This window comes from Balaenoptera musculus, chromosome X (assembly GCF_009873245.2).
Source record: "Balaenoptera musculus isolate JJ_BM4_2016_0621 chromosome X, mBalMus1.pri.v3, whole genome shotgun sequence".
In the NCBI taxonomy this organism is placed as follows: domain Eukaryota; kingdom Metazoa; phylum Chordata; class Mammalia; order Artiodactyla; family Balaenopteridae; genus Balaenoptera; species Balaenoptera musculus.
In genome coordinates this window covers 80,562,171-80,581,338 of record NC_045806.1, presented here as the reverse complement: position 1 = coordinate 80,581,338, position 19,168 = coordinate 80,562,171, and the positions used below count along the sequence as shown (strand labels likewise).

General features: G+C 35.0%; 1 protein-coding gene across 3 annotated transcripts in view; it reads right to left on the bottom strand.

Moving 5' to 3' along the window:
- Window positions 1-19,168, bottom strand: part of DIAPH2 (diaphanous related formin 2) — an 856,317-nt gene that overhangs the window by 769,329 nt on the left and 67,820 nt on the right. For 2 of the 3 annotated variants that reach the window (XM_036839916.1, XM_036839915.1), the window contains exons 4-5: window positions 8,132-8,236; window positions 3,093-3,113 (exon numbers count right to left, since the gene is read on the bottom strand). In XM_036839916.1, coding sequence (XP_036695811.1) covers window positions 3,093-3,113; window positions 8,132-8,236 — 126 coding nt within the window. The remainder of the gene's footprint in view (window positions 1-3,092; window positions 3,114-8,131; window positions 8,237-19,168) is intronic. The other variant, XM_036839917.1, reaches the window with a different exon arrangement.

The window sequence follows — 19,168 nt, the reverse complement described above, 5'->3', positions numbered from 1 at the left end:
TGAAGACCTGGTTCATTACATATTCCATCTTTCCAGTTTCAGTCTGACTTCCACATCACTCATTTTTTGACCAACATATGTAGTCTTTAGGCAACCAGAATACTTAAAGTGGTTATTCTAGGATTTCTTCTCTGTTGAACATTTCTTATGAAATTCTTATCTGTCCATTTTATCAACAAACACTTCCCATCTTTTGTAGATTAGTGAGACCACGAAAAATAAGTCCTTTTGTACCTGACTTTCACCTGGTGATTTTAAATATTTTTCTTCACTCCTCTCTCTAGTCTCAACAAACAACAAAAAACCTTCCTCCTGAAGGCACCCTTCCCACCTAAACTCTAGAATTAATTCCCTCGTCACTTCTTCTAGAAGCTGGTCGATCCCTAGAGTATCCTCCCTTTATTGCAGGATTTGCAAACTCCAACGTAAGAAGCAGCTCACAGATAAAACAATGGGTATGAAATCATTTCTACTGTAGATCAATCATAACATCTTTCTCATTATAGTGTCTTTCAAAACACTCTCAGACAAGATGAAACTGTTCACTAAACCATAAGCAGCCACTTGGCAACCTTTCCTATATTACATCTTCAGGCCCTATCTTTATTCTGTTTTCCTGTCTATCTTCCCCATTAGACCTAGTATTTTGAGGGCACCAGCTATGTTCATTGGGGAGGAAAAACATATAATTTATCATAATAAAATGTGCTAAATATTATAATTGAGCTATATACACGGTGCTATGGAAAGGAAGGTGTTAATCTAACACGGCTTCTCCTTCAAAGACTGACATGACGCTTAATTTTGATGGATATTTAGGAGCTTGCTGGGCACACTCAAGAAGAAAAGGGCATTCTGGCTCCAAGAAACAGAATGTGCTTGATTTAGGGGGATTAAAGAATAGGATGTTAAGGAATTGCCAAGTGTTCCTGTACAGACAGAGGACAGGCGCATGTAAGAATGCAGCTGGAGGTGAAATTAGAAAAGGAAGCTGGGATAAGATCACAAAAGGAATGGTGAGTCATTTGAAAGTTTTGATGGGGTAGCAGCCGCATCTCTTGTAACCATGTAGAGCATGCGTGGGTGGGGTGTGAGAGCCAAGACTAGGAGAGTATTGAGGAGGCTGGGGCAGTCACAGGTGTGTTAAATGATGGGTCTGAGATTAGGGGAGAGAGCTGAGAGTTATTTAGGAGAAAGAACTTGGTAACTGGATGTGGAGAAATCAGTAATCTTTCAGTAGCTTCTGGCATAGGCCATTGGATTGCTTATGGTACCAAGACCAGAAATATAGGCTGGCTCTGGCCCACATTAAAATGAGCTCCAGATTCCTTCATTGCCCCAAACTCTGTTATTTAACCCCACCCTTATACACCTAAGCCTCCAGTTTAATGCAGGTCCTCACTGACTCACACATGTCTCCTAGGTAGCACCCCAAACAAATCTCTCTCTATCCTAATCCAGTATTTCTCAAAGTCAGCTCTTGAGCCTACCTTATCAGAATCTCCTGTGGTGCTTGATAAAAAGGCAGAGTTCTTGGCCCTATCCCAGACCCCATGAAGGACAAAATTTGCATTTTGATACTTTCAACTTTGGGAACCACTAGCCTGATCCAGCCTACCTACTACTATCAAATTTATTTTTCTTAAACCCTGCTTCCCTCATGTCACTTGCTTGCTCCAACTAATTTCTAATCTTCTACCTGGACTTCAAGATCCTCTTCCAACTTGATTTTTGAATCTTTCCAATTTACATTTTTGTTCTTTGTTCCAACAAAGTCAACCTCATCTCTCATTTCCCTCTTCTCCCTCCACCCCCTCCCAAACACAGTTTGGTTCTTTCTCCAAGCCTTTGCATTCAATATTACTTCCACAATCTGCGAGCTTCTCCATCATCTCTCCTCCCCAGTCAAATCCCAGCCACCAGATCCTGAAAGTCTAGAAATTTGCATGGAGTTTTCTCTAATTACTCTAACCCTACTTCTCTCTCCTGCTCATGTATTCCTATTACACTTACAATCAGCAGGCACAATTTAAGGTTTGATTATTTCAGCATATATTATTGAAACTATAAGGTCTTATCTCATTCTTATTTGCCAGTCATCAGTGTGCCTAGCACAGTTCTTGGCACATAATAAGCACTGAAGAAATATTTGTTGATTTTTGAAATCATCCCAAAAGATGGATGGCTTTGTTTTCCCCTAAATGTCACGTGAATTCAAAAAGAAAAAAAAAGAGGACTTCAATTTTTAAAAGCAAAACAAATGTAAATATATTTACTTTTCTAGATACCACGGTACCTGATGATGCTAAAGATAATGTTTCCTGGCCTGTTTTCGAAATGCAGACTGCTTAATCATGAAGGCAGGGTAATTACAAATAGCTCTTAATTACAATACAGGCCACTTTTGGTGTATTGATATAATAGTGTATCATGTATTGTGGCACTGAAATGCAGTGTCTGGAGTAAAAGAACCTTTAGAAGACAGCAACAGAAAGAACCTTAAAAGATAAGGCAAGCCAATCACTTCAATTTATCCACTTAATAACTGAACCTCAGAGAAACTACATGACTTGCCCAAAGTCACAGAGCTGATGAGTAGCACCCAACAAAGACAAGCACGCGGGTCTCCTGACTGAACATCAAAGGTTGCTTTCATTACACTATGTGCTTAGGGATACTAAAGTCAAAGTCAGATACGTCAATAAGAATTCCTGTTAGCATAAACCAACCTTTTAGGAGTCTCTGCCTGCCATCCTGAAAAACTGAGGTAAAACACACAGTTTTATCAGAATCATAAAGACTGACACGGGCACAATTACAAAAAAAAAAAAGAAAAAAATTTTAAAAAGAAGTAAAGCTTTCTAAGACAAAATATACAAGCATATTCTACTTCTAAAGCATTTCCCAAAGCCACAGGAAAAATACTTACCATAGCTAAATTCTATTCACCTGATCTTAATATTCACCTCACTGCTTCGGTAAAATATACACCAAAAGAAGAACCCAACATATAAAATACTATAAGCAAAAATCACTCAATCCCCAAAAGCACAAATTCACTTCTAAGGGTAAAACACATCTTTTGTACTCACCATAACTTTACTTCCAACTATCTGCATGCAGTGGTCAACGGAGAGTGGTTATGGTGTAAAAAAAAACAAACAGCAACAGTATTAGTAATCAGAAGCTTTTCACAGAAGTTAAGTGTTTAGTAAATTAGTAAATAGCTACCCCCTATGTATACTTTTAATACTTTAGATCTAGAGGCTAACACAAATATATCAGTATAGATTTCTACCATATTTCAAAAATGTGTAAAGTCTGCAGAATAAAGATTCCCACATAAAAGATTATTGCAACTTGAGGATTTTTTTTTTTTTTAATTTTCTGTAATGGGCTTCTCAGCTAGTGCAGTGTAAACATCAAGTAATGCAAGATTAAGTGTAATCAGGCATCAGATATTTTATCAGCCCACAACCCCTCAAAAAAATTATCACAAGAAAATCGAATTTTTTCCAAATGTTGCTTTTTCTTCTCTTTCCTTATTTTAACAGGTATACTATTAAGGTTGAAATTATGTATTTTAGAATATAAATGTTGCATTTAAAGTCATGCATTGTTAATAAATAAACTTTAGGTTGAAAACTGGAATATTTTATATTGTTATGAATTTAAGGTTTAAAATATTGTTTTATATTATACTTGAAAATTACAAAGCAGATAGATTGCTTATGATTCTAGTTTTCTAGGTCATCCTAGAATTTCTATTATAAGAGCACAGTTTTGTATATAATGCGAAGACAGAAGTAGTTTGTATTTAAACATAGTTATTCATAAGGAGGAAACAGTTCAAAAATTACAGCCTCGACTGAGCTTTTCTAATGGTTAAGAGAAAAGAGAATTTCTGAGAATTTGTGTTTAAGAAAGCAAGAAGTAAAATCATAGTCCTAAATCATATTTTTATACTAAAATCCAATCTAAATCATTATCAGTTTCCTACACTTGAATATCAAGCAATGTTCAAAAAAGACCTAATCCACAATCGAAAACCATTAATCTGATAGCAGTTATTATCACTATGTGCTCTGTTTTTCAGCTAGTACTTTAAAAATAAAAATCAAATATAATTGAAATCCCAATAAGAATTCTAAGTTTAACAGGATACTGCAAGATACAAAAAGATAATGACAGTTTCCCAGTAAATTATTTCAGAGGAATCCATGGATCTCCAAATAGAGAAGCAGCTTTCTTAAATATTCATTCAACAGACTATTTACAGGCAGTGATTATTTAGTTGAATAAAAGCTTCTGTGGTGCCATTAACCGCCTTCTGAATTGAAAGATATGCTATTGACCTAAATTATTTCCTCCCACCAAAAAGACAGAGATCCTATTTGTCCCTTGTTTATTTAGCACAGACATGAAACTAAAAAAATAAATGCAAGCCTCTTAACAATTAAGGTAGGTCTATATTCAGTGAAACGACCAGAATACGGCCCATTTAATGCTTCATTCCATTGCAAAATGATTGCATTTAGCTAAAGCACATACAACAAAGAGATTAGATGAGACAAGGAAAGCTAAAAGAAACTGGTCTGGTCATGTTTGGGTTCAACTGTTTCACCATATCTAGGTGATGCCTCGAAAAGACCTGAGAAAGAAAATATCTGATAATGGCAAAGGCAAAACCATTAATATATGTATACACACATACAAATAGATATACTACAGCTCTCAAATGCTTATTATATGGGTCAATCTAAAAAAATTTAGAGATGTATTTGGTATCACTATTTTGAATTATTTCCTATTGAGAGTTTTTTAAATCAATGATACCTTTCAATGTATCTTCATGAAATATAATTTTACATATTTTTAAATCTCAACTTCAAAGATTGCGATTTAAGTTAGAAATAAACTAGTTTCTTAATATTCTCATAAGGACATTGACATCTGACAAACTAACGTTAGGATTTCAGTGACTAATTTTTCCTCATAAATGTCTATATAGGCTGTTAAAAAATAACATGCAACATTCCCTCTAAATCACTGATGTCTTATGCCTCTCAGGATTATGAATTGATATGACAATGTTGCAATGTTAAAAAAGCTTGGTTTTCCATTTCTGAAAACATATGTTGGTGTTTTGAAAACAAAGGCTCTTCCAGATTACCTGTGGCCAAATTATCTACACATACTAACTACCCTAGATCAGGTCCATAACCGCACTTGCTACAATGAGCAAATGAGTACAGCTCCAGCAGAGAAGAGGCTCTTTTCCGCTCCCTTAAAGTCCATTCATCACTGACAGAGTTACTCAAGCTACTTTTTCCTTCGCATTCACACAACTTAACATTCTCTACTAAGGAACTTGAAAAGGAAAAAAAACTAAGCAATAGTTTTCATCACTATCTTTCAATTTCCTTTATATTCTCTTATTCCAGGCTAATTTTGGCATAGTCAATTACACAATAAAAGACTCTCCTTTGCTTTAGAAACAGGTTTTGAGCCCAAACCTGTGTATTAGTTTCATGTTGCTTTACTGTCCTTACCCACAAACCCAGGAGAATGACCGACGTCTCTTATTGAGCTCATATTTTATTTGTTTTTCAATTCCATACAAAATGACTAATGCAGGTGTTAAAGGTGGAAATGTACAATTTATGTTTAAATTTAACTATAATTTTCACACATTTTACATATGACTATAAGACATTTTTCCACCACGGACTCTAGTCCTTAACTTGGCTTTTACTTCAAGATGAAAGTTTTGGCTACTTGTAAAGCATTTTCATAAAGAAGTGGTTACAATCATATCTACTTTAAATGTGGAAACATTTTTAATCAGTGTATCAATATAATGAAAAAGTAAGCATAAAAAAGTATGACAAGCAAAGCATATCTAAAGCCTAATAAAAGACAGCAGGATGGAAACCTTGGTTACACATAGGTAAATGGGCATAGGTTAGGTTATAATTTATGCAAATTTTATTGTCATGATCACGAAGAGGTCAAAAGATAAGAGGACGGTTTGTCACTGAATGGCATCCCTATCACCTTCAAAAGGAAATCACATATGCAATTTCCTTTGTTTTCGCCACAGAAAACACAGCACTAATGAATGTCTCCCCAAAGTGAGAAAGCTTTAAAGCATGCTTATCAAGAGGCTTTCTTGCATCATAATATTTGGTCCATGAAAAATATTTGCAAATAAAATGTATAACCTTAGAGCTCTAATGAAAGTTCTGTACACACATCAGGTGCTCCTATGTGTGCTAAAGGAAGCAAATAAGGATCACATACTAAATAGTTATAGCACTGATTTTGAGCCTAACACCTTAAATATAGTATTTTCATGTCTTTTGAGAAACATTCAATTTCCATGTTTCAAATAAAGCAATTCTAGAGAGCTCATCCAATGTTTACCCAAAGTTTAGCATTTCAGTCTTAAAAATGAGTCTATAAATTAAAAGTGTGCATCTCTCTGGTCAGTTGAAGAAGAAACAATAGTATAAGTGAAAACAAGCTCTACATAGAGATAGAGTCGATATCAAAAGGTTAAGGAGTAAGAGCTTCATACAATCTTGATTATATTCAGTCCCACTTACACAAACAAAAACAACAACAAATGAGCCAGAAACACTAACAAAATCTTATCATTAAAAACATCATATAATTAGTCATGTATTATTATCTGTACTTTGCACTCAGAGTTAGCTATATAGATTTACTAGTGTATTTGCCTTTAGGTATTTGAAAAATAACATTGAATGTACACCCTGCACTTCCTAAAGCATTTTACTGTGAACAATAAGCTGAGTACAAAAATGAGGAGATTCATCAGAATTTCAAAGCAAAACCCTATGCCTCACCTAATTCTATTGAAAACGATGCTCATGGCAAATTTCACTTATCACTTGAAACATATTTCTGCCCTTGGATACCAGAAGCAAATTAAAAAACATGCTGTTGCTCTGCTCTGGCAGAGCTGCAATGCGTTATGTTTAAATAGTTCAGCATTCAGATTTAGCTTGCTTGAAGTACAATATGGAATCAATACAATTGTAGAATTCAGGGCAAAATGCATCAGTAATTGCCACTGCAATTACTGTACTGAAATAGCATTAATAGGATAGCCAAATAACTTTAGAACATATTTTTCCACTGAAGAGCTATTTTATTCACTGGTCAGGTTTTTAAATTTAAAATATGTATGTCTTAAATGTAAATGTGTGTGTGTGTGATATACATATTACACAAACATAAAATCACTGTGTGTGATACATATATATATACATACACACATGTATATAATATATACAAACATAGTGATGTTATGAACTCTAAATGTGAAAAGCTTCTTCTTTAAAGAAATGTAAAAGATATATTTCACCATTTCAAAAAATACATTTTTTCTTACAAAAATAAATCAAACCTGAAGACTATTTTTGGAAGCACCTTAGGAAATGAACAAAGCAACACATTCCATTAAAACACGAAGATCTTCCTGCTGAAGACAAGTCTTTTCAATGAATCCTACTTTCAAGTCTTTTGAGACTCGCACAGATTTCATTAAAGCTCCTATTAAACACCCTTCTTTATGTTAAATTTAGCTGTACAATAACAATTGTGAGGTAGTTTACATAGTTAGCATCACAGACAACAATGAAAAAAACCAAAACTGCTTATTAAAAACATTGCTAAAAATTTCATGCAGGCAGATACTGGACATATAGCTTTAATGTAAACTTAGTTAAATCTTGTGACTAGGCTATGTTTGTATCTTCTCCCTCAAAATCTGAAATGTTCATGTAACAAACTGTGTATTAAGTGGAATACCTGCAAATTGCTGTCATTTGTTAGTAAGTGCACAAAAACTCAGCCCCAAAACTTACTGGATTAACTCAGAGCCCTCTATCCTTAGTCTGTCTTGTTTATAAGAATGGAAGTCTCTCTAATTAAGAACAGTTTTGAAATACATACAAAATGTATTAAAGTACATGTATATGCTTCTTTTACGAAGTCTATATAAGTACATTGAGGCAAGAACTTGGAGAGCCAAGATTTGTTTCTTTTTAAGCAGATAACGCTAAGCTCATTATGTGGGTGCCGGGAGAGTCTCACTACTTACAGATTTGGCAGTAGCAGAAATATACTGGACGACCATCTCACGCTTGGTGGTAAAATCTTTGTTTCGTAAAGGAGCTTTTCGCTCTTCATTAAGGTTCATGTCCTCCTGTTAAAAAGAACATTTATTGTGAGCATTAGCAAATTTCTGCTTATGAGTTTCAAAAGTGATTAATAAATATTAAACAACAAGGTCCTACTGTATAGCACAGGGAACTATACTCAATATCCTATAATAAACCATAAAGGAAAAGAATATGAAAAAGAATATATATATATGTGTGTATGACTGAATCACTTTGTTGTACAGCACAAATTAACACACCATTATAAATCAACTATACCTCAATAAAATAAATTTTAAAAAAAGAAAAAGAAAAAAATTAATAATTTTTGTCTTAAAATAGTAAGTCATGCTATGACTAACAACAACCATCATTCTTCTGGCTCCTTCACTATTATTTTTCACTCTACATACCATAATCTTGTATAAACTTTACCATATAATCATGGTTCATATCACTACCTACTCAATAAATGAGCAGAAAGAAAAAAAAAATTTTTAACTATTCCATAGAATAAACTGGCAGTTTATAGCACAGATATACATCATACCTTAGCAAAGCTATTTATTTACACTGATAGCAAAAATAAACAGATAAAGAAACACTTTACTATTTGGCATATGTTCTCGTAGGATCATTATTATCTAGAAGAGCAAATATGATTTGTAAATTAACAGGAAATATATAGCTACAATATGTCACTGAAGAAAGATTCATGAGAAGTTGCTGAATTTGGAAAAAAAAAATCAGAAACATAGTTACCTGTATAGGGATAACAAAAACTACTCACTGTAGAGAAAAATATTGTTACAACAACACATTGTTTTGAGGTTCAATAAGCTTTAATTTGGTTGGAAATCTTCCTTTATATTGTGATACACACACATGTATAACATTTTCACTAGACAAATTATTTTTCTTCATTTTGAAACTCATGTTAACCCCTGCAACACATTAAGACAGGGGCCCCCAAACCCCCAGGCCACGGCCTGTTAGGAACCGGGCCGCACAGTAGGAGGTGAGCGGCAGGCAAGCAAAGCTTCATCTGCCGCTCCCCATCGCTGCCCATCGCTCCCCATCGCTCGCATTACCGCCTGAACAATCCCCCACTTCCCTGTCCCTGGAAAAATTGCCTTTCACGAAACCAGTCCCTGGTGCCAAAAAGGTTGGGGACCACTATATTAAGACATTCTTGAAGGGTCACAAAATCAAGTTGGAAAGGACTATGCTTCAAAAAGCAACATCAAATGAAAAGACAACCTACAGAATGGGTGAAAATGTTTACAAGTCATATGTCTGATAAGCGGCTTGTATACAAATTATAAAAAGAAGCCTTATAAGTCAACAATAAAAAGACAAATAACCCAAATACAAGTGGGCAAAGGATTTGAATAGATATTTCTCTAAAGAAGATATACAAATGGCCAATAAGCACATGATGTTCAACATCATTATTCATCAGGGAAATGCAAATCAAAATCACAGTGAGATAACATTTCACTCCCACCAGGATGGCTATGACAAAAAAGATAATAACAATTGTTGGTGAGGATGTGGAGAAATTGGAACCCTCACACACTGCTGGTGAGAATGTGAAATGATGCAGCCACTTTGGAAAATAGTCTAGCAGTTCCTCAAAAAGTTATACTTAGAGTTACCACATGACTCAGCTTATACCCAAGAGAAATGAAAACATCTGTTCACACAAAAACTTGTACATGGGGACTTCCCAGGCGGTCCAGCGGTTACGACTTTGCCTTCCAATGCAGGGAGTGCAGGTTTGATCCCTGGTCAGGGAGCTAAGATCCCACATGCCTCAGGGCCAGAAAAACAAAAAACATAAAACAGAAGCAATATTGTAACAAATTCAATAAAGACTTTAAAAATGGTCCACATCAAAAAATCTTTAAAAAAAAAAAACCAAAACAAAACTTGTACATGAATGTTCATAGCAGCAGCAGCAAGAGTGGAAACAATCCAAATGTCCATCAAGTGATGAATGGATAAACATATGTCATATGTCCATGCAACTGAATATTATTCAGCTACAAAGAGGAATGAAGTACTGATACATGCTGTAGCATGGATGAACCTTGAAATCGCATTATGCTAAATGAAAGAAGCCAGTCACAAAAGGCCATATATTATAAGATCCCATTTATATTAAATATCCAGAACAGACAAATCTATAGAGACAGAAAGTGGATTAGAGGTCGTCAGGGGCAGGGTAAGGGGGGATGGGAGAATTGGGGTGTGACTGCCGACAGATATGGTGTTTCTTTTGGGGGTGATAAAAATGTTCTAAAAGTGATTGTTGTGATGGCTGCACAGCTCTTTGAATATATGAAAAAAACACATTGAACTGTATAATTTAATAGGATGAATTTTATGGCATCTGAATGGTATCTCAATTTTTTAAAAACAGAAAAAGAAATCAATATTTTTATCCCTTTACTTGCTTAGTAATTCTAACATTACTATTTTTTAATCAAGTAAACTAATAGGCAAACAAAGAAAAATACTAAAATTATTTTAAAGATTCATATGTGAGAATGTGGGGGAAAAAACAAAGGATACATAAAAAGTAATCAAACGGCATCAATTGAATAGTAACTTCAATGACAGCAAGAATCTCATGATCTATAGTTGCACCCACTGCAGTGACTCCTATGATGATTAATTCACAATTAATACTTGTAAATGTCATGTATATATGCCTATCCCCCTTCCCAATCACCTCCATCACTGTCTCTACCTATCTACCTTTCCTGTCTTATCTCCTTATTTCTCATTTGTATATCCCACTTGTTAATGCCTTACTTGAAGGCAGGCTCTCTTTCTCTGACTAGATCTAGCATTGTTGAATCAAAGTAGAATCACAGAAACGAGGCTGGATAGCACTTTATAAAGTCCACAGACACTCATCTATGTTCTGTGTCAACTTCAGCTAACAGGGTACTCACTACCTCTACAGGCAGCCCAGCCCATTATAGGGCAGTTTATTTTTGCCAAGTTTTTCTTTGGAGGACTGGATCTGAAATACATACAACAAAATATTAATATCATATTAAGGTGGAAAGACTGTGTCGTTAGTTTTTCTCCTCTACTTTCTAAATTTTGGATCACTTATTTCCTGAACACATACCATGTACCATGCACTATGCTAGACTGGGTAGGGAATGCAAATTTGAAAGAGTGCTTGAGCCCACAAATTAAATGAGTTATTATTTGTGAAGTACTTAGAACAATGCCTGATACTTAGTAAATGCTGTATTTGTCTGTTAAATAAATAAAAATAAATGATTCATGGTCTAGTAGGGAAGACAGACATGCAAACAAATCATTATAACAGAGGCATGTAGAGGATGTTTGGGGAACACAGAGGATAGATGGGAAGGTCAGCAAAGAAGTCTTCATCAGGATTTGGGTCTTGAGAAAAATCTGAGTGAAGGCCAAGAGACTAGCTACCAGACCACAGTGGGCTTCTGTCATGGTTGGCTGCCCAATAGCACTTGAACATGCCCTCTACATTTTAAACACTCTCCTAGTGTCAGCCCCATCAAGGAAGAATCCATAAAAACCACATTTGTCGGTCTCCCTTATAACTAGAGTATAGGTAAGGTGGCTTAGTTTCTACCCATGAAATTCATGCATAGGAGATGTAGATTCAGAACTATGTAAGGGAGCAAGCCACGAGTAAACCACCTGTTTCGCTGGTACAGGTGACAACAGAGATGACGTGGTTATGGAATTGATGGCAGCAGACGTGTCTTTTTCATCACAACAGTTTGACAAAATGGTTCTGGGGTGGCAACAGTTCCTTCATCAGATATTTCAGTTGTGTGGTTCTGGAAGTTATTCCTATAATAATGTTACCTGGAGCCTGTTTTGCAACCCTCCTGATTCGTACCTCTTAATATATATGTGTGTGTGTGTGTGTGTGTGTGTGTGTGTGTGTGTGTGTGTGTGTGTGTGTGTGTGTGTGTAGATATAGATATATATATATATATATTCTATTTAAAGTAGCCAGAATGAATTCTCTTATGTTTAATAATTTGGGCTATTGAAGTAATTCAAGTAACTAGTGATAAGAGTCCGAACTAAGAGAGATGATAGTCAGATTGGACAGGGGAATAAACTAAAGGAACATGTAAATGTTACATGAAGGCAACATTCTCTCCTTCAAGCTAAAGTATACCTACCAGTTTCAACCTATCTTTGTGTGACATGGCTCAGCGTCTCTCTCAAATACTCTGTGGTTTGATAAATCCAAGGAAGGAAAGGACTTCCACGTCCTTCATCTTGAAATACTATACCTCTATTAATTCAGCTTCAGATTTTATGGCTTTATTGGCAAGTACATCATTCTGCTGACTCATATTGTGTTTGTTTCCATCAAAACCCCCTAAATACTGCTCATGTATGCTGGACTATGTCCCTACCATCTCATAACATTCTGGTTAAATTATAGTCTCCTGCAAATGTAGTTAGCATGAATCTGCATCGCAAGTAGAATCGACTCTGGAACGGTGACAAGATTGTATCTGTACACGTCACAGCCAGGCTTAAGAGTGTGGTAATGTCACCTTTGGCAGTCTCTAGGTAGAGAGTTTGGTCTCCTTCCAGTGACATTTCTCTGTTACCATGTACCTCTAATCCAATTTTTAATGGCATACATTGCTAAGATCATACTATCAGACTAGAATCATGGAGGCAGGCAGGACATTAAGGGGAATATGGAGAATACAGACCTCAGAGGAACGTCAAGATTAATTGTGATCATGAACCCAAGCCTCGTGTATATTAACTAGCCATCAAAGAATGCTAGCTATTAGTATTATTATCACTTCCCTGGTCTCATTTCTTTTTTTTTTCTTTCCTGTAAATGGCCTAGACCCTTTTTTTTTGTTTTATTTTTGTTGGAGTATAGTTGATTTACAATATTGTATTAGCCTCAGGTTTACAGCAAAGTGAATCAGTTACACATATACATATATGCACATTTTTTTTTTTAGATTCTTTTCCCATATAGGCCATTAGGGTATTGAGTAGAGTTCCCAGTGCTATACAGCAGGTTCTTATTAGTTATCTATTTTATATATAGTAGTGTGTATGTGTCAATCCCAATCTCCCAATTTATCCCTCCCCCACCCATATTCCCTGGTAACCATAAGCCTGTCCTCCACATCCATGACTCTACTTATGTTTTGTAAATAAGTTCATTTGTACCCTTTTTTTCTTTTTTACCACTTTTCATCTTACCCCTTAGGTTTGAATGATGCAAGCTTGTTTGCAGTTTTTCTACATACACTATGCTGTTACACACTTCCATTACTTTGTTCATGATGCTGTTCTCTCTGCCTAGAATGCTGTCAACTTCAGCACCCTCTTCATCTATTAACCCCCATCTTATCCCACCTCACTGCACCCCACCACACCCAAATCCATAGCGGGCTAACTCATGTACTTCTGCTAATTCTTCAGATTTCCCCCAAAGCACCTCATTTAGAAATGACTATCTTCATTCTATTCTCCCATATTAATTTCCTATATTGTATCAATATAAGCTAACTGAGGGCAGAAACTGGGTTCTTTTTCTCTTTGTATTTCCAAGCAAAGAGTATGCATGCCTGGAATGCACCAGGCATTTAATAAATATCTGTTGAACCAATGTGATATTTAGGAGCTTTTCTCTAAATATTTTAATTTGCTTTACAGCCACAAACATTTTTTATACCTATAAATCTGCTGCATAGGTTGATTGGGACTAGGTACCATTCACATGAACAGAGGAGACCATAATGACTCATCTTATTTTTACAGAAAGAAGCAGCATACTACTAATTAGGCAGCTAATACTTCCAAATCATTAACTCCAGCTTTATAATACAATCATAAAACTAAATAGAGCAATACTCATAATTCAATATTAATTCTAAAAAATGTAATTGAGTATGAAACTACCTCTAAACACACTGAGTTTTTTTTTTTTAATTGAAATATAGTTGATTTACAATGTTAAGTTTCAGGTGTACAGTAAAGTGATTCAGTTTTATATATATATACACACACACACATAAATATTCTTTTTCAGATTCTTTTCCATTATAGGTTATTATAAGATATTGAGTAGAGTTCCCTGTGCTATACAGTAGGTCCTTGTTAATCATCTATTTTATATATAGTAGTGTTAAACACACTGAGTTCTTATAGTACTCAAAACACAAAAGCAAGCTTTTAGTGTATTTAACATTTAGTTAGTACTTCCACAGTACATGAGAAGAATGTGGTATTTTGTAATTTAAAAAATGCTGAATTAAATAACTGACCACTTATATTTGTATTATATTTGTATCAAGCCATATCTGTAAACACTAAACCATTTTTTCTCCTACCACTTATGCCATGATGCCATTTTCCCATTATAGACAAACTCCTTCACTTCTTCAGCAAATACACATTGTATTCTTAAAGTTATAACTGAGGAGCCGTATAAGAATAGAGTCAAATGAGAAGGTTAAAAGTTGAACCAGCTGCCTATTCATTCATTTGTACTCTCTTTCATTCATTCATTCTCATTCTCTCTCTCTTTCTCCCTCTCACCCCCCAGTAAATCTTTAAACAGGTGACAGTACAATTTTTTAAACTTTCTCGTGTCCTAACATCATTTTCTATTTTCCTAACCCTTCCACTGTTTTCCTCACTTGTTTTATGAAAGGTAAATGTCAACCGTTTGTTTTTACATCTTTTCCTCCTCTATAAGAAGTAATACTTGCTCCTTCTTTCTATACAGTTGCTAAAAATGTCTATATATTTTCTATAAAGTAACTGTTTCTGTTTCTGCAACATGCATTGATCCCAGTTTAAGGCTGGATTTTCCACTCACTGTTTTTAAATCTGAACTTCACTTCACCATCAAATGCTTGCCCTCTTCCTTCTGCTTCTCAATAGTAATTATTCAAGTATTCTTTAACTTCTATCTCGAGGGGACCTGTACCCCTGAAGAGAATAAACTAATGATACCCTAGTACCTAAAAATATACCCTAGCATGAATAGCAATTATAGTTATCTTTGATTATTTTAAGATTATAAATTAATGGAGTTTTACATTTATTTCTTTATTGTTTTCTAAAGAAACGTTCATATAAAGATATGCTCTATAGATAATTCCTCTACTAGAACTAGAAAGGACAGAACATTTCTTTTTAAAATTCCAATAAAAGCATCAGGAATTTTCTACATAAGTAAATAAATGGCCAATTGTACCTGGTATTAATTAACTACCTCATGTCTTCAAATGAGCCAGTTAAGTTTACCTATATAGACTGTAGCGGCATACCATATAGAAGTCTTCAGCTATTTCTACTTTCAGGGCCTATTGGAGGAAACTACAACTATGAACACCTACATATACCTCTTCACCATCAAGAAGGTAAATTCAGAACATCTATTTAGCTATTAGGAAACCCAAATATTATTTTCACTCTCCCATAATCCTTAATCCTGAGCTCAACATGGAACCAGTGTCCAGAGTCCAAAGATTACATAAAGGATCCACTGTGGTTTGTGAAATATTGATGTTTACTCAAAATACAAGAAAATAAGCTTCAATATTTAACATGAGAATAACACTGAAGCCCTCACTGGATCCACAGGTCCAAATGGTACATGAGGTATCTCAAGGGAAGAGTGGGGTATTCACAATGTATATTTTTTCACTGTCAGTGTACTGCAACGTACTGCAGTTTACAAGTACCTGGTTAAGTGGACTTACAGGCTATTTTACCTAGTTTTAACTAAGTCAACCCTCAAAACAACAACAACAAAATAGAAAAGTAGCTTTAAAAGATTCTTGCAAAGACAACAGATTGAGGATAATAAGATAATACCAATAATGCAAGTACAGGGGAACAAGAAAATACTAGACTGTTATATCTCCTACTCATAAGTCTGAGCCTTTCATCAGTCATGTCATATGATAAAAGTAATAAAAATATAAGGCTGATAAGAAGCTGGTCCCACAAGATTAAAAATTAGTAAGGTAACTATCTGAAATATGCATGTATATCAATTATCACTGATGACTCTCATTTTATGTGCATATTGCACCTTAAAAATATTAGCTAATGATAGTATAAAGCTGCCTCAAACTTGCAGACCATTTAAAATCCAAACATCTAGACCATGAGGAAAGCTTTTTCGATTTTCTCAGCAATAATTAGAATCATGTGATACTCAATCCAATACTTAGTGAAATTTTGTAAACTTAATGACACACGTTTAGAAGACTCTTTTGAATGTTTTCTTTCTTTAATAGCAAAAGACAAAAGGTCCCATGACACTGGGGGAACACTTGGTAGAAGCAGCTGAAATAATACATGCAAAACAACATGGCAATAAACTAAAACACATTCCTTTGTCAGCAAATACTGTCAGAAGACACATAGAAATCATTGCTGAAAATTTGCTAAAACAAGTATTAGAAAAATTACTCAGTGCGGGAGGTTTATCATACAGCTGAATGAAAATACAGCTGTTTTTTCTTTTAAACAACTCAGCTTATATTATTTGCTAGATTGTTCCAATAATGAAATATAAAAACTACTTTTCTTTGAGTTGCTAATGGAACAATCTAACAGAGAAAACATATTGCCAAAATAAATGATTTATTTAATAAAAGGATGTTTTATGAAAAAACTGTAAGCGGGAAGCATTCCTGAGTAAGGAAGGTTAGCCCACATATAAAATTCAAACCATTGCAAGAAAGAAGTTGAAATCAAAATACACACAGTGGTATGCAGAGTCAAGAATGTAGGTGTTTTTTGTTGTTTTTTATAAAAGCAAGATATTTCAAATACTGTAGAATATTTATAATATTTTAAAATGAGACAGGAAGTGAGCATGAAAACATGTATCTTACAGAGAGATCTCCAGCTATCTCATGACAAAGTATTTTAAAACTTCTGAAATTTCACATGACTTGGGCATTTTTCATTCACAAAAGGACAAGTAATCCCTTAAGAGTTAACAACTGATGAGAAAGTAACTGCTTTTCAAATGAACTTCATTGAAAAAGCCACACACTGGCAGACCCAACTGCCAGGTGGGTCTCCTTCACCCTTGCATGACTCACCTCTTCTTTCTTCTTCCGGGTATTAGGTATAATGTCTGCAGCGGACATGAGTAGACAAACATGGGGGCGGGGGTCTACACATTAAGTATGTGGAAGGAAAAGAGCCCATGTCCCTGATGACATCTAGTGAAGCCCGTTTTTTAAAGCCCATTTTGAACCAATTTATTCACAAATATAAAAATGCAACACTTCAGATTAGTTCCAAGAACAACTGACCGTCATCAAGGGAGATGGAAATTTACTAGCCGTGGTTCAGCAGGAAACTTTTGCTTGATTCATGGATTGGACTGAGCAAAGTTAATACTATGATTTAATAAGTGTTGCTAATGATGTTCTCGTTCCACTTGGACCTATGCATCGTTGTCAGATTTATGTTTCAACTATAACAGACATTAAACCAAATATCAAAATAAAATGGACTCGGAACTAAACCTTCTAATTAGTCTCTTTTTTAAAACAAGACATAAAAAATAATGACACACTGACATTGCTCTCACTAAAAAGTTATTAATCGCGACAGCAAAGGCTTTTGCACCATTAATAAATAAAATAAACTCATTTTAAATCATTTTAAAATCTTGTTCATTGCATGTTTTTCTCATTCTTTTCTATGTCTGTATTTTATACATAGTACATACATATATGTATATATCTTATAAATAAAATATATTGGGGTTACTTGCTCGCTCAAATATATACATATTTTTTCTAACGGGATAGGAAATCAGAAAGTTTAGAGACTACTACACTAGTCCAGAGGTTGACACTTTTACTGTAAAGGGCCAGACAGTAAATGTTTTAGGCTTTGCGGGTCACAGGGTCTTTGTCACAACTACCCAACTCTGCAGTTACAGTGTAAAAGGAGCCATCAACAATATGTAAACAAATGGCTGCGGCTGCATTCAACAAAATTGCATTTATGAACACTGAATTTCAGATTTTCATGTGCCCTGAAACAGTCTTCTTTTGATTTTCTGCAACCATTTAAAAATATAAAAGCTATTCTTACCTTGGGAGTCATACAAAATAAAAACCTAGAGGCAGGGATAGTGTCTTTGTCATCTTTATGCTCCCCTGCACCTAACAAAGTATCTGGCATTCAGTAGAGAGTTGTCAAATAAACTTCTCCATGACACAGAAATATGTCTTTGCTTTTTCTTTTTTGTTTTCCAACAATTACACCTTACGTTCTGCTATATCACCTCTATCCTTGACAGCAGGGATTTTCCTTGAGTTGCTCTCTGCTCTCTCTCTCTCCTCAGAACTTAGAACAGCACCTGGCATATAGAAGGCATTGGACTTTGATGAACTAAGTCATTCAAACTTTGCGAACACTTTAATGTCAAAAAATAAAGACTGAAAATTCAGAAGTGACACTGGGTTTCGTAGTATATTCAGATCTTCTCTGTTTCCTCCCTGAGCCCCTGTGCTGGCTTAAGTACTCACAGCAGCCTATTCACAGCTGTCCTACTACCATGGAAATCCTGTGTTTACTTGCTTGCCTCCCTGACTAAATTCTGAGCTCTCTGGGGGCAAGGGAGGAACTGGATTTATCTGTGTACCTGCAGCATGTAGCACACGACCTGGCACACTGCACATATCAAAACACAGTCGTGAAAATGCCTTCATGGCAAAAAACACTAGTGGAACTTTTCAAACAGAAAAAATACCTTAGGAAACATGTCTATGTACAAATCAAGAACAGAATCAGTGAATTGTGAAGTTTATCAGCTACAATCAGAGTAAATTTCCAAACCTAGTTCCCTTAATTCCTCTTCCTGGGACTTCTATCCTACTACTCCCTCATTTGTGAACTTTTGGTGAGAATTATATTTGGGAAGG